Source organism: Ovis canadensis, chromosome 18 (assembly GCF_042477335.2).
Source record: "Ovis canadensis isolate MfBH-ARS-UI-01 breed Bighorn chromosome 18, ARS-UI_OviCan_v2, whole genome shotgun sequence".
Classification (NCBI taxonomy): domain Eukaryota; kingdom Metazoa; phylum Chordata; class Mammalia; order Artiodactyla; family Bovidae; genus Ovis; species Ovis canadensis.
Genome location: NC_091262.1, coordinates 68,631,820 through 68,654,307, shown reverse-complemented (window position 1 = coordinate 68,654,307; position 22,488 = coordinate 68,631,820). Strand labels below are relative to the sequence as shown.

The window sequence follows — 22,488 nt, the reverse complement described above, 5'->3', positions numbered from 1 at the left end:
ATGATTTCTTCTCACTCACTTATATAGTGGCCTCTATAAAGTGCCTCACTATCTCCATTTCAATACAATAATTCTGATCTCATTGTTTTTACTGAGCCCTTACCTCTCAAGGAGAAGGAATGGCAACCCACTCCAGTATTCTTGCCTGGAGAATCCCATGGACAGAGGAGCCTGGCAGGCTACAGTCTATGGGGACGCAAGAGTTGGACACGACCTGGCGACTAAGCACACCTCTCAAAGAGGTGGGGCTTCTGGTGGCTCAGACAGTAAAGAATCTGATGCTATATGGGAGACCTGGGTTCAATCCCTGGGTCTGGAAGATCCCCTGGAGAAGAGGATGGCAACCCACTCCAGTATTCTTGTCTGGAGAATTCCATGGACAGAGGAGCCTGGCGGGCTGCAGTCATGGGGTTGCAAAGAGTCAGACACAACTGAGCAACTGCCATTACCTCTCAGAGATGGACCCTTAGTCAATGTCCCTGACTTTCTGACTTATTCCACTTAGTATGATAATCTCTAGGTCTGTCCATGTTGCTACAAATGGCATTTTTCATTTCTTTTTATGGCTGAGTGATATTCCATTATATACACACACCACTCTTTAAAAAATATATATTCATTTACTTATTTGGCTGCACTGGGTCTTGGCTGCAGCCCACAGGATCTTCTATCCTTGTTGTAGCATGCAGGATCTTTAGTTGTGGCATATGAGATTTAGTTCCCTGATGAGGGACAGAACCCTGCATTGGAAGTGGGGAGTCTTAGCCCCTGGACCAGGGAAGTCTCATATTTTCTTTTTTTCTTAGTTGAAAACAATTTTTATTATCTCACAGTTTCTGTGGTTCAGGAATCTGGGTACAGCTTAGTAGTCTCATGTCAACACATCTTTATCTGGTCATCTGTCAATGGACATTTAGGTTGCTTCCTATCTTGGCTATTGTAAACAGTGCGGCTATGATCACTGGCCTGATGCTGTTTTAATCCCTGGCTCTTAGGCTCCATAGGTCAAGCTGGGTCTTGTGCAAAAGTCGTTTCTAGCCATCCAGCAGACTTGAGCTCTCCTTTGGCGGTGCTGGGTCTTTGTTGCTGAGTAGGCTTTTCTCTAGACGTGACGCGAGGGCTTTTCATTGCCGTGGCCTCTCTTGTTGCAGAGCACAGGCTCCAGGGCATGTGGCCTTCAGTAGTTGCGGCTCATGGCCGCAGAAGTTGCGGCGTCCGGGCTTAGTTGCTCCGTGGCATGGGATCTTCCCAGTCCAGGAATCGAACCTGTGTCTCCTGCATTAGCAGGTGGATTCTTTAGCACTGAGCCACCAGGGAAGCTCCCTCTTCACCACTATTTTACGTTACTTCCCTCTCTTTTCCCTTGGAGTATTTAGGTTTCAATTAATCATATTCTTCATTTCATGGCATTTATCGTAACAGGTCAGCTTCAAATCCCTCTTTTGAAAAAATTATTTACTAACTGATTACCCCCTTTTATCTCATAACCCATTCTTATTCACCTCCTCCTACAGTAGGGAAACATTTTGATGTGTTTGATATGTAGTATGGTATTTGAATGTGTTCTTACAAAAAATATATTATCTTTGTGCAATATTTTTCCAGTACATTTTTTGTATTATATATTATACTTTTCATCTTTAGAAGTTCCACTGGGTCTTTTTCTGGCTTCTATTCCTCTCTTATGTCCTTGTTTTCCTTGACCTCCTACTGAGTATATTGATAATATTTTTAAATTGGAGTATAGTTGCTTTACACTGCTGTGTCAGTTTCTGCTGTACTTCAAAATGAATCACCATATGTATACGCACGAGTGAAAAGCGAAAGTGCTGGTCTCTCAGTCGTGTCTGACTCTTTACGACCCCATGAACTGTAGCCTCTGTCCATGGAATTCTCCAGGCAGGAATACTGGAGTGGGCAGCCATTCCTTTCTCTTGGCGTTCTTTTCCACCCAGGAATCAACCCAGGTCTCCCACATTGCAGGCAGATTCTTTACCATCTGAGCCACCAGGGAAGCTCATGTCCCCCACCTTTTAAAAAAAATTTCTTTCCCATTTAGGTCACTACAGAGCACAGAGCTGAATTCCCTATGCTGTACAGTAGGTTCTCAATAGTTATCCATTTTATACATAGTAGTGTATATATGGAGAAGGCGATGGCACCCCACTCCAGTACTCTTGCCTGGAAAATCCCATGGACGGAGGAGCTTGGTAGGCTGTAGTCCATGGGGTCTCGAAGAGTCGGACACGACTGAGCGACTTCACTTTCACTTTTCACTTTCATGCATTGGAGAAGGAAATGGCAACTCACTCCAATGTTCTTGCCTAGAGAATCCCAGGGTCTGGGGAGCCTAGAGGGCTGCCATCTATGGGGTCGCACAGAGTTGGACACGACTGAAGTGACTTAGCAGCAGTAGCAGCAGCAGTGTATATACGTCAATTCCAATCTCCCAACTCATCCTACCCCACCTTTCCCCTTGGTATCCATATATTTGCTCTCTATGCCTGTGTCTCTATTTCTGCTTTTCAAGTAAGGTCATCTATACCATTTTTCTAGACTTACTGATAGTATTTAAAATAGCTGCTTTAAGGTCCTTGTCAGCTAATTCCCTTATATGTCATTTGTGGATCTAGTTTGATAGGCACTTTTTCTCATTTTGAGTCATACCTTCTTGCTTCTTTACATAAAAAAAAAAATAGACTATTTTTTAGCGAAGTTTTAGGTTTCATTGTCATTGGAGACAGGAGAGAATTGTTAGATTTTGTGATGGCATATCTGAAAAACCACAGCAATATTACCATCTCGGTTATAAGGGACAGCTAAAGGCATGGGAGGAGGAACAGGAAGTGATGTTTTTACCATGTGGAAGCTTAATGAATTCAGGGTGAAACAAAAATATGCTAAAAGTCATCACACTTAAATGCAATTAATTCTATTACTTGGGGCTCTGACTGTATTCATCAGTATAAGCCACGGAAATGTGGCAGCAAGACCAAATGAATTTTGATAAATTGAGCTTGAACTCTGCACTGATTTCTGTTATAAAATTGGAGCCACATTTCCACATGGGGGTGCAGAGGAGAGAAGAACTGGTGGGAAGCCTTCATGGCCAGTCCTGAAACAGATTCCGTGTTTTAACCACACCATCAGGACAGGGTCCCCAGCTGGTCAGAAGTGAAGCTGTGCTCCTTGAAGGCAGGACTGTCTTACGTCTTTGTGTAAGCATCAGAGCCACTGCCTGGTTTACCACGGGAGCTTTACACTTCTCACCGAATGGGCGCCAAATGGCTAAGTGAAGAGACAGAGTAATTGACACCAGGAGTGTTGTGTGAGGTAATACACCTCAGGAACTCTATCGACCTTTCCTGACTCTGAGATCTTGTCCATCTTTGTCCAGGCTTTGCTGTGTGAATGTGCATGGAGGTGCGTGCACAAGCACACACACACCCCACAGTGGTTTTTCTTTTATGAGGGATTCAGCTCCCAAATTATCAATGAAAATCTCAGGCACAAAGTCACCTGAGACACATCAAATTGTGAGTCATCAGGACTCACAGTCTGCAGAAGTGGGCTAAAGAAAACTCATTTCAACACAAATTTAATGAGCATCTACTCTGGCCAGCACTGTGCTGGGAATGAAGAAATGCAAGAAAAATATTTGATCTGAGCCCTACTCAGGGCGATTTGTAATCTAGCTGACAAGATAGGACAAGTATATGAGATCACAGAGAGCTTCATGCAGTGATAACATGTGTGGCATTGGTGACTGGAATTAAGTGAAAGCATAGGAAGGAGGATGAGTGGGCATGGAGTAATCAGTGAAAACTTCACAAAGGAAAACACACTGAGAATGACACGTTGCTGGGATGTGTAGTGAAGTTGCAATGGTTAGTGAAGTTGTCGTGAGGGCTTGTGGTTAACACTGGGAGGCTTTGAGATCAGAGATACGGGGGTTTAAATCTTGCCATGGCTTTTCTCTTGCTGCCATGTGATCTCAACCACTCTAAACTTCAGGTTTTTCCTCTTCAAAGGTGGAATAATCACAACGTTGTGGAGAGGATTAAGTGAGATTATGCCTGGGCAGTGCTTGGCACCATTCCTGGCACCTAGAAGGATGATGATGTCACATCAACTGGCAAGGAAGCTAGCCAAGAATGGAAGACCAGCTCAGCTGGGGATGTGCTTAGTGACAGCAAGGTCTCCATGTAGGCTCAAGTTTCAAATTTAGGAGTCATGGGCACAGAGTGAGAGATGAAGCCACAGCAGAAGCCCTTTGTTGGGGGACAAAGAAAGCAGGACAGAGGGGGCAAAACCCCGAGAAACATGTACGTGCATGACTGTGCAGGTCCGAACACTGCTTCCTTCGCGTGACACTGAAGCTAAAGACTTGGCCTCCTCCCAGAGTAGAGAACCATTCTTGTCCCTCTGTTGCCTCACTGTGACAGCTATTGTCCCCTATCCCAGTCCTCTCATGAGGCATGATGAGGAAACGGTGAGAATGGATTAGTGCAGACCCATTACCGCTCAAAGCTTATGTTCTGTGGAGAGTCAAGCTTGGTATCCACAGCACAGCACACAGTCTTCAGTTGGAAATTGTCAAAATGGACAGAAGAGTCGAGACCTTCATTCACTCTTCCAGCAAAGATGCACCCACGTTTCTGCAGAACAGGCCTGCCTTGTATTGCTAATGGTTGTATAATGATAAAGATGACTATCACACAATCCCTGCCCTCAGGAAGAGAGACTCATAAACAAATCATTACATGCCATATACTGAGTGCCATGAGACCACTGACCCGTGCTTGGGTAGGAAAGTGCCTGTCTGGCCATGTCTAGCAGCAGCTGACACCACCACTGACACTTCATGCATTTAGCTATCAGGGTGAAGGATGGAGGCTTGCTCCCTGCTCTCTCTGACCACCCCTCTTTGGCATGTGCTCTTATTACCATAAGTGTTATCCACCCTCCTGACTGTAATCTTAGCATTAATGTGCCCACGGTGATGCTCTTGAGTCACGCTCTTGCCTCATATGCTCTCGCCTCACCCCTGTCTCATGTTCCTTCAGTGGCAGCTTTTCCCACCTTCATCCTACTCTCTGGGGTGGTCCTGCGTCATCTCCACCTACAACTCACTGTCGGCTCTGCTCACTCCCCACGCTTGTTTCTTGACCCTGTGCAGACCTGCCACTCCAGGGAAGTGCATGGCTCCCCTCTGGCTTCTCTCCTCCCCTTCCTGGGCTGCATCCAGGGATGCATCCTCATACCAGCCTGGAGAGGCTTTGTGCCAAAGAAGGACCCTAAACTAAAATCTACAAGCAATTAAATGCTTATTATAAATAAGTATCTAAACTAAAAATTCTAAACATTTTAAAATGACAGTGGTATTTTTGAAGAACTATGAGAAATATCTGTATTTTTTGACTCAGTCATTTACCTCTTGGAATCTGTCTCAAGGGGGAAAAACAGAAATTGATCTACATAGATGTCCATCACAGCATTAATTACAATAGGGGAAAAAATTAGAAACCAAGCAAATGTCTAAAAATAACTTCTGCTAAAGTTTAAAAAAGTATATGAACCAATAACAATACAGTGGGTTCATATATATTTTTTTAACTTTAATACTGTGATGGACATCTCTGTAGATCAATTTCTATTTTCCCCTCTTGAGACAGATTCCAAGAGGTATAGCAATACTGGTCTTCCCTGGTGGCTCAGATGGTAAAGGATTCTCCTGCAGTGCAGGAGCCACAGGAGACCTGGGTTCGATCCCTGGGTTGGGAAGATCTGGAGAAGGGAATGGCAACCCACTCCAGTATTCTTGCCTAGAATTCCATGGACAGAGGAGCCTGGCAGGCTATATAGTTCATGAGGTCTCAGAGTCAGACATGACTGAGTGACTCACTTTACTTCACTTCATAACAATACCAAAAAAATGGGAGAGGGAGATTGAAGTGCTTTTCTTTATAGAAGAATGCCAGCTAATACATATGGAAAAAATGATACTGTTAGAAGATAATCATTTTGGTACCACCATGGAGAAGAGAATGGCTACCCACTCCAGTATTCTTGCCTGGAGAATACTGTGGACAGAGGAGCCTGGTGGGCTACAGTCCATGGGGTGGCAAACAGTTGGACACAACTGAAGTGACTTAGCACACAATCAAGGTTGAGCATAGCATTAATTGAGGCAAAGATTATCAGGAATGCTAAAATTGCTTGGTGAAAGATTGTTAGGGAGCAATATATTTCATGCTAGTGATTGTTTATTTAATGACAAGAAAAATCATAAAGACAGCATTCTACCCTCTTTTAAGAATTTCTCCATTAGCCATAGATTCTCACTTTTCTAGCCTTTGTTACAGCCTCCTTGCCTTCCTGGCTGTATCTGTAAATACTTTCCTTGATGATCTTCCAAGACAGTACAACCACACAGAAGGGGAAATCCAAGCAGCAGGGCTCTTTGCCTAAGAATCTGATGGTCTTAATGGTCTTAATCTTTACCACAGGAGGGAAAAAATTTCAGCTATCTGGTTTGAAGATAGAGATTTATGGCCAGGAGGGAAGTGAGACAAGTCAGGCTACTGAGTTTTGCCAAGGGACCAGCCTCTGCCACCTTGCTGGCTAGGGCAGGGAAACCCAAAACTTGCTAGATCTTCTGTTGGCCCTAGGAGAGCTTGTCTGAGGAGGCTCTCACCTTTGTGCGAAGCCTTAGGGAGAGGAAGGTAGGGAGGGAGGTCGGACGTGTCGCCAACCTGGTGCCCCAGACAGCTCCTGCCTGCCAAGTGTATGATTTCCCTGAGTCGAGAGCGCTAAGCCCAGGAATCCATGGCCCACAGGAGATTTCTGCCCTTTCTACAGTGATGAGGTGCCTGGGGATCCCCACTCGAGTGATCACCAACTTCAACTCTGGCCACGACACAGATGGAAACCTGATCATTGATGAGTATTATGACAACACAGGCAGGATTTTGGAGAATAAGAAGAAGGACAGTGTCTGGTAAGAGACATCTCTTTCTGGGGCAAACCACATGAGCCTGATACCCTCCCATGCACTCCCCCATTTCACCAGCCCTGAGGCTTGGTATCCCCAACCCTAAGGCTGGGGAGCAGCTAAACACAAATACAAGCATCTTCTGAGTTTAATACATCACATCACAAGAGCTCTCTGTCCTGAGGGAGTTTTCCTCTTTTTCACCTCCTTCATTTAATACTCAACCTGTGGCTCTGATCACAGATGGCCTGAAGTCTCACCTCTGGACACAAAGGTGAGCCCGTGACTGCCTCTGTGAGTGGACAGCAGACACAAGAAAGGGCTACAAGACTCTTTTGAGAGAGAGTGAAGGGTTTCCATTGGCTCTGGAACCTTCACTCTTTACAAAGAGAGGAAAGCTCCTTTCTGGGCAAGCTAAGGCTCACCTGCCTCCCACAGAGGTGTGCAGGCCTGCAGCACCCTGACTTTCTATCTAGCTGTCCATCACTCATCGTCCCCTGCCTTACTCCAGAAAGACCTCGAGCACCACCAGCTCTCCCTCAGCTTCACCTGACACCCACTCCTCTGGCTTCTGCCTCAGGAATTTCCACGTCTGGAATGAATGCTGGATGGCACGGAACGACCTCCCACCTGGATTCGGAGGCTGGCAGGTGCTGGACGCCACACCTCAGGAGACAAGCAATGGTGAGACTCTTGGGAGGACAGGCAGAGCCCAGTGCCACAGAAACAGCCCCCACCCCCACCCAGCCCTGCAGCCACAGCCCAGCGAGGCCCCTCTGTTCCCCGTCAGGCCTCTACTGCTGCGGCCCTGCCTCCGTCAGAGCCATCAAGGAAGGAGAGGTGGACCTGAACTACGACACAGCCTTCGCCTTTTCCATGGTGAATGCTGACTGTATGGCCTGGCTGGTCTTTGGAGGGAAGGAGCAGAAACTTCACCAGGACACCAATACTGTTGGCAATTTTATTAGCACCAAGAGCATCCAGAGTGATGAGCGGGATGACATCACGGAAAACTACAAGTATGAAGAAGGTATGACCAAGCCAGGCCCCTGCAGAGTCCAAGTCCTGTAGGCACCTTCCCCAAGACCCCAGGGAACCTCTCTGCCAGCTGGGACAGTCCTCTGCAGCAGGCGAGGCGGAACCCAGGCCCATTGTCTCCTCAGCCCTTTAGGTTTAAGGGCCCAGTTGGGGTCCCCACTGCCTCGCTTCCTCATGTCCTTCCCCACCTCACTCCCCACAGGCAGTGAGAACCCTCCGAAAGATATTCATGTGGATTGCAGGGCCATCGACAGCCATCATATAGAAATAGTATATGTCCTACTTGCCCCTGCCTTCCTGAAAAATCAAACTGAAGAGGGCAGGAGATTGAGTAAACTCTTTCCTACTAATTAATTTTATTAATTTCATTTAACTTCTTGCCTGGAGAATCCCAGGGACGGCAGAGCCTGGTGGGCTGCCGTCTATGGGATCCCACAGAGTCGGACACGACTGAAGCGACTTAGCAGCAGCAGCGACTTATTGTTTGATTCATGTTTTACTGGGTGTTTGGAGGACAGGCCAGACCACAGCTAGCACCGCAGCTGATATAAGGCCAAACATTCACTTCCACACCCACACCGTGCAGAGGATGGTTCTGAGAAATGGGATCCTTGGCAGGGTCTTCTGACACAAGCCAGTGGGGCAAGGGGCATCTACGTCAGTCAGCTGTGGACTGATTCCTGGAAATTGAGACCAACCACCAGTTTCGAGTACTAGGGAGCCAAGCGAAAACATGCAGTCTAAGAGGGCCAGAAGCAGGGAGAGGGGCAGGATCTGAGCAGGAGCGAATCAGGACTGTGTGGGCTGGTGGCGTGAGCACCTGAGATTCCTGGAAGGCCATGAAGTGCGTGTTTGTGTTTGTCTATGTGGGCCTTTAGGGCCAACACAGAGAAGGCCCAGAGTCCAAGCCTAAGAGACAAGCATTGAACACATCCAGGGTACTGGCAATCCATTCCTCCGCCTCAATTCTCTCTGCGGCTATCTTCACTGAGGATCACTTCAAAGACAAGTGGTTTATCAGTGAGGAGATTTAAAAGCTACAGGAGGGAAGGAGAATGAGCAAGTGAGATGAGGAAGGGGAGCAAGCCAATACTGGGGGCCTTGTCAGGCCTGTTAGCACTGTGGGCGGGGGGCTGGGGCTCACTCTGCTGGGGTGCCTGCCAGGGGGGTGGCTGAGAAAATGTAGGATAAGGAATGCTGTGGTCTCACTGTGGCCAAATCATTTGTTGTTAATCTGAAATTCAAATTAAACTGCCCTGTATTTTTATTTGCTAAATTTGGCAATCCTATCAGAGATTTAGTGTAAAGTGTAGAACAATACTGCAGATTTATCCCACCCAGGGGGCAAGGGGCCTAGGCTATTTATCCACCAACTCTTTACGGTCAGGGGTTGAGGGCTGCTCTTGGGGGCGTAAATTTCCTAGTGCTTTCAGTCTGCTCCATGCACGAGGTGAGTCAGTTGTGGTGGCAGAGAAAGCCTCAGACGGAGAGTCTCAGGTGGTGGAATTTGAAATGAGGGCACTGGTGCTGTGCTCTGCCCTCCCAGGTTCTCTGCAGGAGAGGCAGGTGTTTCTGAAGGCTCTTCAGAAGCTGAAGGCTGGAAGGTTCCCAGGCTCCCTCCGAGCAGAATCGCAACCTAGGTCCGTGCCACCGAGTGACAGTCCGCGGAGCCTGGCTACTCCTTCTCTCCAGCCCAGTGATGTTGTCCAGGTCTCCCTGAAATTCCAGCTGCTCGACTCGCCCAACATGGGCCAGGACATAAGGTTTGTCCTGCTGGCCCTCAACATGTCGCCCCAGCTCAAGGACCTCAGAGTGAACCTGAGTGCCCAGTCTCTGCTGCATGATGGCAGCCCCCTGCTCCCATTCTGGCAGGACACAGCCTTCATCACACTATCTCCTGAAGAAGGTATGGGCTCTGGGTATGGGCATGAACACAGAGTAGCTTACGGAAATGCCATAAGGGGGGTCAAGCCAGCCAAGAGTTTGAGGGCAGATCCCTGTGACAATTGTCTTCCTAGTGTCTCCTCCAGCACATAGTCCTCCTCCTTCCTTCCTTCCCTCTTCCTCCCTTTCCTCTACTCCTTCTGTTTCTTCCCTTTAACCTCCTCCTTCTCCTTCTCCTCAATCCTTCCTTTACTACCTCAAGGAATATGGGCCGGGTTAGTGAGGAAAGCCTGAGATTTGGAGTCCTCCAGACCTCGCAGAAGGCAATGGCACCCACTCCAGTACTCTTGCCTGGAAAATCCCATGGACAGAGGAGCCTGGTAGGCTGTAGTCCATGGGGTCTCGAAGAGTTGGACACGACTGAGCGACTTCACTTTTACTTTTCACTTTCATGCATTGGAGAAGGAAATGGTAACCCACTCCAGTGTTCTTGCCTGGAGAATCCCAGGGATGAGGGAGCCTGGTGGGCTGCCGTCTATGGGGTTGCACAGAGTTGGACACGATTGATGTGACTTAGCAGCAGCAGCAGCAGACCTCGGTTAGAGCCTCAGTGCACCCACACACTAGTAGAATAACCCTGGGCAAGCCATTTCACCTCTCAGCCCCTCCAACGGAAAACTGAGTACCTGCTTCATTGGGGGCTCAGTAAGGTTGGCCTCTCCTCTGCATAGTAGGGTCCCAGATCCACCCAGGCCTAGCTGATTTCTCTAGCGAGTCTCACCCATCCTGTGTTCTCTCCCTAGCAAAGACCTATCCCTGCAAAATCACCTATTCCCAGTACAGCCAGTACCTGTCCACAGACAAGCTGATCCGCATCAGTGCCCTGGGTGAAGAGAAGAACAGTCCCGAGAAGATCCTGGTGAACAAGATCATCACCTTAGCCTATCCCAGCATCGTGATTAATGTAGGCAAGAGCCCTGCACATGGCCTGAGGGCTCCTTGGGACTGACTGGGGGTGGGGGATAGAGACCCCTGAGAGCTTGCTCAGGAGAGCAGCCCCTTCCCCTGCCTCTTCTGGTGCCTCCAGGAACCTCCCCACCAGGAGCAGGTTTATCAGAAAACACTGGATGAGGTCTCCATCCTCTTGTACCCTGAGAGGTCTTATGGGTGGCATCTTGAGCAACTGCCATGGGGAGATTGGGGAAAGACCCCTCTGTTGTATCTCCTCCTGCTGTTGGCCTTCCCCAGGGTCAACATGAGGAAACTTGGGCTCAAATGGGAGGATCCTGAGTCGGGGAAGAACTCTGCCTGAACAAAGGTCAGCTCAGGTTTGATGTGCTACTTCCTGTCTGTGGATCCTTAGACAAGCCCTGGGCTTCTGCATCTTGAACTGTCAATGATGGGCTTAGACTAGATGGCCTCCGAGGACTCCTCTTTCTCTGACATTCTGGTGGGGAGACTCCACAGGGCTCTTCCTGCCGGTGCTGTTTCCCCAAGGCCAAGCAGCCTCCTAGATCCTGCCAAGTGAGCCTGGGGTGCCCCCGGTAGGGTGCGTCTGGCAAGCCCAGCCACTGGAGTCTATTTTAGGGAGGGTTTCCAAAGGTGCCTCCAAGTTTCCTGAGGCTACTTCCTTCTCTCTAAGCCCCGAATGATCCACTGGTCTTGACTCACACACTGGTGTGAAAAGAAATTGAGCCAACTACGATAAAAGGGTGAGAAGGGATGGAGTTAGACTGTGAAAAGAAAAAACAAAAACTGTCCCCAAATGATCCTACCCACTCAAATCACCCCTGAGAACCCTTCGGAGCTCTTGTTTATTTCACATTTCAATGAAATCCTTGCAGCAGAGGAAATATTACTGAACACTCCCAAGTCATCAGAACTTTCCATACAATGGGTCGAGTAGAAATATTTCACATAAATGTCCATACATGTGTAAGTGAAGTAAAAGTTTCACATAACAATATTTTGCGTGATGAACACTGATATTCTATTCTATTTCATTAAAAAAAATTAATTTAATTATTTTAATTGGAGGCTAATTATTTTACAATATTGTGGTGGGTTTTGCTATACATCCACATGAATCAGCCATGGGTGCAAAACTGTCCCCCATCCCAAACCCCCCTCCTCCCTCCCTCCCCATACTATCCCTCTGGGTTGTCCCAGAGCACTGGCTTTGACTGCCCTGCTTCATGCATCAAACTTGCACCTGTCATCTAGTTTACATATGGTAATATACATGTTTCAATGGTATTCTCTCAAATTATCCCACCCTCACCCTATCCCATATAGCCCCAAAGTCTGTTCTTTACATCTGTGTCTCTTTCGCTGTCTTGTATATAGGGTCATCGTTATCGTCTAAATTCTCTCTCTCTATAAATATATATATATATACACACAGACACATTAATATACTGAATTAATGTTTCTCTTTCTGACTTACTTCACTCTGTATAATAGGCTCCAATTTCATCCACCTCATTAGAGTTGCTGGGATGTGGGTCATAGAAGATCTTGCTGTGATTTATGTCAGAGTGTTCTGCCTATGTTTCCCTCTAAGAGTATAGTTTCTGGTCTTACATTTAGATCTTTAATCCATTTTGAGTTTAGCTTTGTGTATGGTGTTAAAAAGTGTTCTAGTTTCATTTTTTTACAGGTGGTTGACCAGTTTTCCCAGCACCACTTGTTGAAGAGATAATCTTTTCTCCATTGTATATTTTTGTCCCCTTTGCCAAAGATAAGGTGTCCATAGTTGCATGGATTTATCTCTGGGCTATTTTGTTCCATTGATTTATATTTCTGTCTTTGTGCCAGTACCATACTGTACTGATGACTGTAGCTTTGCAATATAGTCTGAAGTCAGGAAAGTTGATTCCTCCAGTTCCATTCTTCTTTCTGGCTATTCAAGGTTTTTTGTGTTTCCATACAAATTGTGAAATTATTTGCCCTAGTTCTGTGAAAAATACCACTGATAGCTTAATAGGGATTCCATTGAATCTATAGATTGCTTCGGGTAGTATACTCATTTTCATTATATTGAATCAATGAACATGGTATATTTCTCCATCTATTTGTGTCATCTTTGATTTCTTTCATCAGTGTTTTACAGTTTTCTATATATAGGTCTTTTGTTTTTTTAGGTAAATTTATCCCTAAGTATTTCATTCTTTTTGTTGCAATGGTGAATGGGATTGTTTCCTTAATTTCTTTCTGTTTTTTCATTGTTAGCGTATAGAAACGCAAGGGATTTCTATGTATTAATTTTATATCCTGCAACTTTACTATATTCATTGATTAGCTCCAGTAATTTTCTGGTGGTATCTTTAGGGTTTTCTATGTAGAGGATCATGTCATCTGCAAACCGTGAGAGTTTTATTTCTTCTTTTCCAATCTGGATTCATTTTATTTATTTTTATTCTCTGATTGCTGTGGCTAGGACTTCCAAAACTATGTTGAATAGTAGTGGTGAGAGTGGGCACCCTTGTCTTGTTCTTGATTTTAGAGTAAATGCTTTTAATGTTTTGCCATTGAGGAAAATGTTTGCTGTGAGTTTGTCGTATATGGCTTTTATTATGTTTATGTTTATTATGTCGTATATGTTTTATTATGTTTATTATGTTTATTATAGGTATGTTCCTTCTATGCCTGCTTTCTGGAGGGTTTTTATGATAAATGGGTGTTGAATTTTGTCAAAGGCTTTTTCTGCATCTATTGAAATAATCATATGGTTTTTATCTTTCAATTTGTTGATATGGTATATCACATCGATTTGCATATATTGAAGAATTCTTGCATCTCTGTGATAAAGCCCACTTGGTCATGATGTATGATCTTTTTAATATGTTGTTGGATTCTGTTTGCTAGAATTTTGTTGAGGATTTTTGCATCTATGGTCGTCAGTGATACTGGCCTATAGTTTTCTTTTTTGGTGGCATCTTTGTCTGGTTTTGATACTAGGGTGATGTTGGCCTCTTAGAATGAGTTTGGGAGTTTGCCTTCCTCTGCTATTTTCTGGAAGAGGTTGAGTAGGATAGGTATTAGCTCTTCTCTAAATTTTTGGTAGAATTCAGCTGTGAAGCCATCTGGTCCTGGGCTTTTGTTTGTTGGCATTTTTTTTTTTATTACAGTTTTGATTTCCATGCTTGTGATGGGTCTGTTAAGATTTTCTATTTCTTCCTGGTTCAGTTTTTGAAGGTTATACTTTTATAAGAATTTGTCCATTTCTTCCAAGTTGCCCATTTTATTGGCATATAATTGCTCATAGTAGTCTCTTATGATCTTTTGTATTTCTGTGTTGTTTGTTGTGATTTCTCCAGTTTCATTTCTAATTTTATTGATTTGATTCTTCTCCCTTTTTTTCTTGATAAGTCTGGCTAACAGTTTGTCTATTTTATTTATCATCTCAAAGAACCAGCTTTTAGTTTTGTTGATTTTGTTATAGTCTCCTTTGTTTCTTTTTCATTTATTTCTGTTCTGATTTTTATTTCTTTCCTTTTACTAACTTTGGGGTTCTTCTTTTTTTTTTCCCAATTGCTTTAGGTATAAAGTCAGGTTGTTTATTTGATGCTTCTCTTGTTTCTTGAGGTAGGCTTGTATGGCTATGAACCTCCCTCTTAGCACTGCTTTTACTGAATCCCGTAAGTTTTGGATTGTTGTGCTTTCATTTTCATTTGTTTCTATGCACATTTTGATTTTCTTTTTGATTTCTTCTGTGATCTGTTGGTTATTCAGAAGCGTTTGTTTAGCTTCCATATGTTTGTGTTTTTAGTAATTTTTTTCCTGTAGTTGACATCTAATCTTATCACATTGTGATCAGAAAAGATGCTTGAAATGATTTCAATTTTTAAAAATTTACCAAGGCTGGATTTAGGGCCCAGGATGTGATCTATCCTGGAGAATGTTCTCTGCGCACTTAAGAAAAAGGTGAAATCTATTGTTTTGGGGTGAAATTCCCTGTAGATTTAAATTAGGTCTAACTAGTTCATTGTATCATTTAAAGCTGGTGTTTCCTTGCTAATTTTCTGTCTGGTTGATCTATTCATAGGAGTGGGGTATTAAAGTTCCCCAGTTACTGTTAATTTCCCCTTTCATACTTGTTAGCATTTGCCTTATGTATTGAGGTGCTCCTATGTTGGGTACATATATATTTATAATTGTTATATCTTCTTCTTGGATTGATCCTTTGATCATTATGTAGTGTCCTTCTTTGTCTCTTATCACGGTCTTTATTTCAAAGTCTATTTTATTTGATATGAGTATTGCTACTCCTGCTTTCTTTTGGTCTCCATTTTCATGAAATATCTTTTTCCAGCCCCTCACTTTCAGTATGTATGTGTCCCTAGGTTTGAGGTGGGTCTCTTGTAGACAGCATATATAGGGGTCTTGTTTTTGTATCCATTCGGCCAGTCTTCATCTTTCGGTTGGAGCATTTAACCCATTTACATTTAAGGTAATTATTGATAAATATGATCCCATTACCATTTAGTTTTTTGTTTGGGGTTCATTTTTATAAACCTTTTCTGTGTTTCCTGTCTAGAGATCTTTAAGCCTTTGTTGAAGAGCTGGTTTGGTGGTGCTGATCTATTTCATTTTTAAAAAAATGTTAATGACAATCCATTAAGTCGTCCATACTTGGAAAAACACAGGCCATGGAAATCTAGTTCTTTAGGAAGCAGATCTAGGGAACAGTGCCCTCCATAAATGTCTGATGAACTGGGGGATGAGACTAATTCTCCTCTCTCGATTTCCCTGTTCAGGTTTTAGGAGCAGCCACTGTGAACCAGCCGCTCTCTATACAGGTGGTATTTTCAAACCCCCTCTCGGAGCAGGTTGAAGACTGTGTGCTGACTGTGGAAGGAAGTGGTCTCTTCAGGAGACAGCAGAGAGTCCTGTGAGTGCTGGCAGTGCCCACTCTCCCTCGCATCTTATCCTTGGGGTGGAACTGTCCTTTGTTCTAGGCTTAGGGGAAGGGGAAGTCTGGCTTCTGAGTAGAAAGGGGCTCTGGGGTTATCATGATCCCATGGTTTTCTGACAGTCTGTTTTCTCTGCTGCAGCATTGGAGTCCTCAAACCCCATCACAGAGCCAGTCTCACTCTGGAGACTATCCCCTTCAAGAGTGGCCAAAGGCAAATCCAAGTGAATCTGAGGAGCAACAAATTTAAGGACATCAAGGGTTACAGGAATGTCTATATAAACTTTGGGTTATAAATTCTGGGACAAGGAGCTGGATGTGTAGCTTTAGGCAAAGAGCATGTGTTAGGCTTTAGGTAAACAGCAAGTTCAAATGCAAGCTGTGCCATTCCCCACCCAAACAGAGGCTTCTCTTGGCTCTGACGTGAGCAGCAGAGGAGAAAATGGCAATGGATAGCCCCCTGGGCCATTTGCATCGCTCCCCGGGGACTCTGCTCAGGGCCCAGGGATTCCACGGTGTCCTATCCAGAACTGTGAGACTGACCATGCAGTCCAGAATTGCAGGCTTGATTTAATGACCCCCAGATGTCCAGAAAAGAACAAGACTGGCTGAGCAGCTGTTCCTTTGTCATTGCAATGGCTACTTCCTTAGTACCAATAAACTTCAGCTCTCATTCTCATCTTTGTGTGCCCAGACACCCATTGCTTCCCCCACAGCAGCTCCACCTGTGCCCTGGATGTTGAGAGTGAGTGTCCTCCTGTTCTACTACTTGAGCGCACTCACTCATTCAAAAAACCTTTACCGAGGAGTTTGGGATGGACGTGTACACACTGCTATATTTAGAATGGGTAACCAACAAGGTCCTGCACAGAACTCTGCTCAGTGTTCTGTGGGGGCCTTGAATGGGAGGGGAGTCTGGGGGGGAGAATGGATACATGCACATGTACGGCTGAGTTGTTTCACCATCTACCTGAAACTATCACAACACTGTTAACTGGCTATACCCTAATACACAATAAAAAGTTCAAAAATAAAAAAAAGAGAGAGTAAAGAAACATTTCTGAGTGGTTGGTCTGCGCCAGGCACTGTTCTGAGTGTAGAAGTGCATGCTTACTCAGTTGCTCAGCTGTGTCCTACTCTCTGTGACTCTGTGGACTGTAGACGAAGAGGCAGTAAATAAAGCAAAGTCCCTGCCCGCTGAAGCTTCCATCCTGGGGGTGGGGAGACAGACAATCCATATGTCAATTAAAAAAGAAGGCCTTACAGATGGTCTATCCGTCATGATTGAGTTAGGAAAACAAAAACCTTTGTAGATGTCTCTGCTGCTGCTTAGTTGCTTCAGTTGTGTCTAACTCTGTGTGACCCTATGACTGCAGCCTGCCAGGCTCCTCTCTTCATGGGATTCTCTCGGCAAGAGTACTAGACTGGGTTGCCATGCCCTCTTCCAAGGGATCTTCCCCACCCAGAGATCGAACCCGGGTCTCCTGCATTACAGGCAGATTCTATATCATGTAGATGTCTCTACATGCTACTATCTTTACATCTTAGAAAAAAGTCTGGGAGATCTCTCACTTGGGCATCCTTTGAATCCCTTCCCAAATCACATCTAAGAAGTCCCACAATCTTAACTGTCCCAACCCCTTGGCTAAAAGTCCCCTGGTGCGTTGTGGTACTGGATGGCTGAGTTCTGGAGAGAAAGCTGGCTAAATAATACAGTGAGGTAGATTTTAGGTAGGGAGTGAAGTATCTCAGACTTTTCTATTGGTTGCTGCTGGTGTTTATGGTCCTATTGAGCACAAAGCAACTTGATCATTGTTTCCTCTGGCATACGCCAGCTTTCTCACAATGCAGGAAATTCTGTGTGGAGAAAGGCATGATGTACCCGCCCTCTAGGCACTGGCTATGTGACTGAGGCAGCTGCTTGGGGCATATATTAAATGCACGCATTAAATCAAAAAGTTAAATACTTCTGTTATATATGAACAAAAGGGTAAGTGCAGTTAATCAGAGGGAGAGGAAGGGGTGTGGTGGGAACTGCAGAGTAGGTTGATAGTCCTCTTAAAGATAGGGCTGCGAACCAGGAGGATTCTGGCAGCATGGAGCTGGAGGTAGCCTATAATTATTTCATTCTATAATTATAATCTGACAGTCACGAAAAATGGTTTAAGGAGAACATCATGGAGGGGGGCATCCTACAGAGGCAGTGACCCCTGAAGGACTTGGAGTATTTCTGCTACTGCACTCTCAGACTCTTTCACAAACCTTGATTTTAACACCATATTCACTCTTTTCATCAGCAAGTATCCACTGAGTTTCTGATAGGGGCCAGGCCCTGAGTTAGGCACCTAGGACAAAAGAAGGACCAAGAACTGCCCTTGTGGAGCTCAAATTGAGCACATTGAGAATGAAAAATAAAACATGAGGGGACTTCCCTGGCAGTCCAATGGTCAAGATCTCACCTTCCAATGCAGGGGGTGTGGGTTTGATCCCTGGTCAGGAAGCTAAGATCCCACATGCCTCAGCCAAAAAGAAAAAAAAAAAACAACCCATAAAAAACAGAAGGAATATATAACAAATTCAATGAAGACTTTAAAAAATTTAGTAAGCAGGAGATTATAATACAGTGTGGTGAGAATCACCATCAGGGTGAGGATAGGGTGTCGTGGGAGCAAAGGAGGGGCAACTAGTCCAGTCTTAGGACTGTGGATCAAGGAAGACTTCCTGGAGGGAATGCCATTTAAGCTGAGCACTAAAAGGCCAGGAGTTAGCCAAACAGGGGCTTCCCTGGTAGCTCAGCTGGTAAAGAATCCGCCTGCAATGCAGGAGACCCCAGTTTGATCCCTGGGCTGGGAAGATCCCCTGGAGAAGAGACTGGCTACCCACTCCAGTATTCTTGCCTGGAGAATCCCATGGACAGAGGAGCCTGGCAGGCCCCAGACCACAGGGTCGCAGAGTCGGACATGACTGAGCGACTTTCATTCATTAGCCAAACAGATTCAGCATTGAAGGGGTGGGACTGGAGTAAAGCAGTCAGGAATTGCATGTCACCGAGATGGCAAGAGATCAGAGCAGGAGGGAGCAAGTTGCAGGAAAAAATGTGGCGATAGCCAGGGAGTCAAAAGTTTCAGGTGGTAGCCTAAGGAATTTGGACCGTGATCATTTTCAGGCATGTTTCCTCTAAACCTCAGTTCATAGTCACTGCCTGTGATGTCAGTGCTTAAAGCAAGCAGACTTCAGGTGATTTGAGAAGCACTTAAAGGGCAAATAGTTCTCCATCCTCATCTGTCATAGGACCTTACAATTTCCTTCAGAGGAACTCTTTGGAGTTAAGGCCTTCCTTGAATGTCAAGGTTGTCTTTAATCCATTCATTTAATATTTACTGAGTACCTATGTGTAGAATATTCTAGGTCCAGAGGATAGAGCAGTAAACAAGGCAAATAAAGTCTTCCCTGATCCATTCCCAACTCACAACCCCAGTGGAATTCAGCACAGACAGACCTCAGAGATATTGCAGGTTTGCTTCCAGACCACTGCAACAAAGCGAGTATCACTATAAAGTAAGTCACATCAATTTTGGGGTTTCTCAGTGCATATAAGTTATGCTTACAACACACAGTAGTCTACTAAGTGTGCAACAGCACGGCATGTAAAGGAATGATGTTATACACTTTAATTAATACCTGATTGCTAAAAATGCTAACCATTATCTGACAATGCAAGTTGTCACAAAACTTCACTTTGTAAAAAGACACAATGTTTGCAAAGTGCAATAAAATGAGGTATGCCTGTGTAAACATCCAGCCACAGGCACAAAGGAGCCTTGTAAAGACTTGCATATGCTGGAAATTATGAATCCTTTATGTGCTTCCACAAGGTTGAACCTCACAACACCTATGAGATCAATATTGTTATTATCTCCCAGGTGGCTCAGTGGTAAAGAATCTGCCTGCCAATTCAGGAGACATGGGTTCGATCCCTGGGTCAGGAAGGTCCCCTGGAGTAGAAAGTAGCAACCCACTCCAGTGTTCTTGCCTGGAGAATCCCATGGACAGTGGAGCCTGGTGGCCACAGTCCATGGGGCTGCAGATAGTTTCACATGACTGGGCACATAAACATCCCTCATTTTGTAGAAGCAAAAACTAAGTGTCAGAGAAAGTTAACAGATTTGCCTTAGGCCTTGAAGCTTGAAAATGGCAGACCCAAACTCAAACCTAGGCCTTCTAATTCCAAATCTGGGGTCTTTCCGCTTCCCTCCTCGTGCCCCCGGCAGCACTTCCTTGTTTGTAGGTATCGACATAATTAATAATAGCATCTATCATCTATCCAGCTTCCCAGGGGGCAGAGTGGTAAAGAATCCGCCTGCCAAAGCAGAGAGACTTGGGTTTGATCCCTGGGTTGGGAAAATCCTCTGGAGAAGGAAATGGCAACCTGCTCCAGTATTCTTACCTGGAAAATTCCATAGACAGAGGAGCCTGGCAGGCTACAGACCATGGGGTCACAAAGAGTTGGACATAACTGAGCACTCCTCACTGTTTCAAATCATCTATCCATCACCTTTCTCTGTACATACCAGTCACATGACCTACATTACATTAACGTATCACTGTCTTGTAAGGTAGATATTATAACTCCCATTTTATACAGGAAAAACCTAAGGCACAAAATTGAATGGACATTCATTGATTGTTCTCGCCTTTCCATTGGTGATAGCACCCCAGCTTTTTTTGGAGGAACCCCTTTGTTCCTCATGGTAATTTTGATGGGTCTGTCAGCCAAGGCTCTCTGAGTTCCTCTTGCCAAGAGGTGGTCATGTGACACACTGGACCAGTGTAAAGTCTCAGGACTTTGGTTCCAGAGGGGAGAGAAGGCAGAGACTTGGAGCTGACCACCCAGGTAGCAGGGCTCCAGAGAGAGACCACCCAGCAGCTCCTGCTTCCTAGACCCCCTGAGATGCCCTGGATTCCTCCCTTCCCCTGGTTCTGAGCCTTGTCCTCTGTTTTCTATCAGTTTCAGGAGTCCCCTCAATTACTTGCATTCAAAGGACTTTCTCTCATTCAGAGAGAGATTAGACAGCTTGTTTAAGATCACACAGCAGGGACTTCCCTGGTGGCCCAACGGCTAAGACTCCACACTCAATGCAGGTGCCCAGGGCTCAAACCATGGTCGGGGAATTAGATAGGCCACATAGGCCACAACTAAGAGTTCACATGCTGCAACAAAGATCAAACACCCTCAGGGCCACAACTAAGACCTGGCGAAGTCAAATAAATAAATAAGTAAAAATAATTAGAAAGAAAACAATCACAGAGCTAAGTCTCTGTGACTCCAAATTCCCGCTACACCATCGTATCCAGTGAAGTATCCTAGAAGTCTGCCTTTTGGTCCTAGGGGTGCCCTGATTAGTGCCAGAAACTAACCTGAAGTTCAAGGAAGTGGCAGAAATTCTAATTCACCCCAACCTTGTAGATAACAAGAGAGGCTAGGGCTGGCAGCATGGAAAAAGGGGCAGGTGCCTGCTAGAGCTAGACTTTGTTTCCAGGCCCTGCTCCTCCTCTGGTCTCTGGCCTGACCTTCCAGACCCATTGCCCAGTGTTTCTCCCTCACCATCTGCCCGGTGACTACCAGGGAAACGACCAGTGTGCAGCAAGTACTGCCTCCCTACCTGCCGATCAGACCCAGCTTTGCAGTGTCTGGAAAAGCACCTGGTGCCAGCTTTGGGCCTGCAGCTTTTTTAGAAGTGCAGACACAGGAATTTGATTGCAAAGTGCTCCCCGCTTGCCTCGGACCCAGAGGACGGGACATGGCTTCAGACTGTACAACAAGCACAAGCACAGAGCTTCCTAAAGGGAGGCGGACTGAGTGCTGGGACTAGCAGAGTGGTTCAGGAAACGTTTGAGCTGGGACAATGCAGGAATCCGTGGGACTGTGAGAAAGAGCTCTGCCATTCTTTACCAAGTTGGAGGGAAAACAGTCAAGATGACAGACAGGAATGAAAGGCTTTTTTAAAGAAACACATTGCTTATGTTCATCGTATTTGGGGATTTTCCAGTTACCTTTTGGTACTCATTTACAGCCTAGTTCCAATGCGACTGAATTTAATCCTTTGTAATTTGTTGAGCCCTGTGCTGTGGACCAGCATGTGGTTCATTCTGATAGATGTTTCACATGCTCTTGAGTATGTGTTCTGCAGTTTTGTGATATATGTTTTAAATACATGTCCTTTAGGTCAAGTTTGCTGATCATTTGCTCAATTCTATATCCTTATTAATTTTTTTTGTTTGTTCTATAAATTATTAAGAGAATTGTATCTATAATCTCCCATTATGATTGAGGATTTATCTATTTCTTCTTTAATTCTTCCTTTGAGTGTGTGTATTTTGAGGACAAGGGCTGTTTAGAGGTGGGCAGGGGTAGGGAATCACAGTAACTATAGGGCACTTACAGCCAGAGGCTTCAAAGAGTGAGAGAAAGGGAAGACTGTTGGAAACAAGAGACAGAAAGAGCTTTGTGAGGAAGGCTGCCTGCCAGAAACTGATGTTTGGTGACACTATAGGGAAGGAACCAGAAGAACTGATACTTTAACCACACTCTCCTCCATCCTCTGATTTGATGCTTGTGCCCCCTGTTAGGCAAAGAACACAGCTGGGGGCCAGAGAG

General features: G+C 45.2%; 1 protein-coding gene and 1 long non-coding RNA gene across 7 annotated transcripts in view; one reads left to right on the top strand and one right to left on the bottom strand.

Annotated features, from left to right (window-relative positions):
• TGM5 (transglutaminase 5) overlaps positions 1 to 16,870 on the top strand; it is a 31,772-nt gene extending 14,902 nt beyond the window's left edge. The window contains exons 7-13 of the mRNA XM_069558827.1: positions 6,862 to 7,000; positions 7,575 to 7,678; positions 7,785 to 8,024; positions 9,579 to 9,938; positions 10,720 to 10,880; positions 15,676 to 15,809; positions 15,973 to 16,870. Of these exons, the coding sequence (XP_069414928.1) occupies positions 6,862 to 7,000; positions 7,575 to 7,678; positions 7,785 to 8,024; positions 9,579 to 9,938; positions 10,720 to 10,880; positions 15,676 to 15,809; positions 15,973 to 16,126 (1,292 nt within the window). The 3' untranslated portion in view covers positions 16,127 to 16,870. The remainder of the gene's footprint in view (positions 1 to 6,861; positions 7,001 to 7,574; positions 7,679 to 7,784; positions 8,025 to 9,578; positions 9,939 to 10,719; positions 10,881 to 15,675; positions 15,810 to 15,972) is intronic.
• LOC138423206 (uncharacterized) overlaps positions 1 to 22,488 on the bottom strand; it is a 55,448-nt gene that overhangs the window by 904 nt on the left and 32,056 nt on the right. The gene's annotated exons all lie outside the window — the stretch shown is intronic.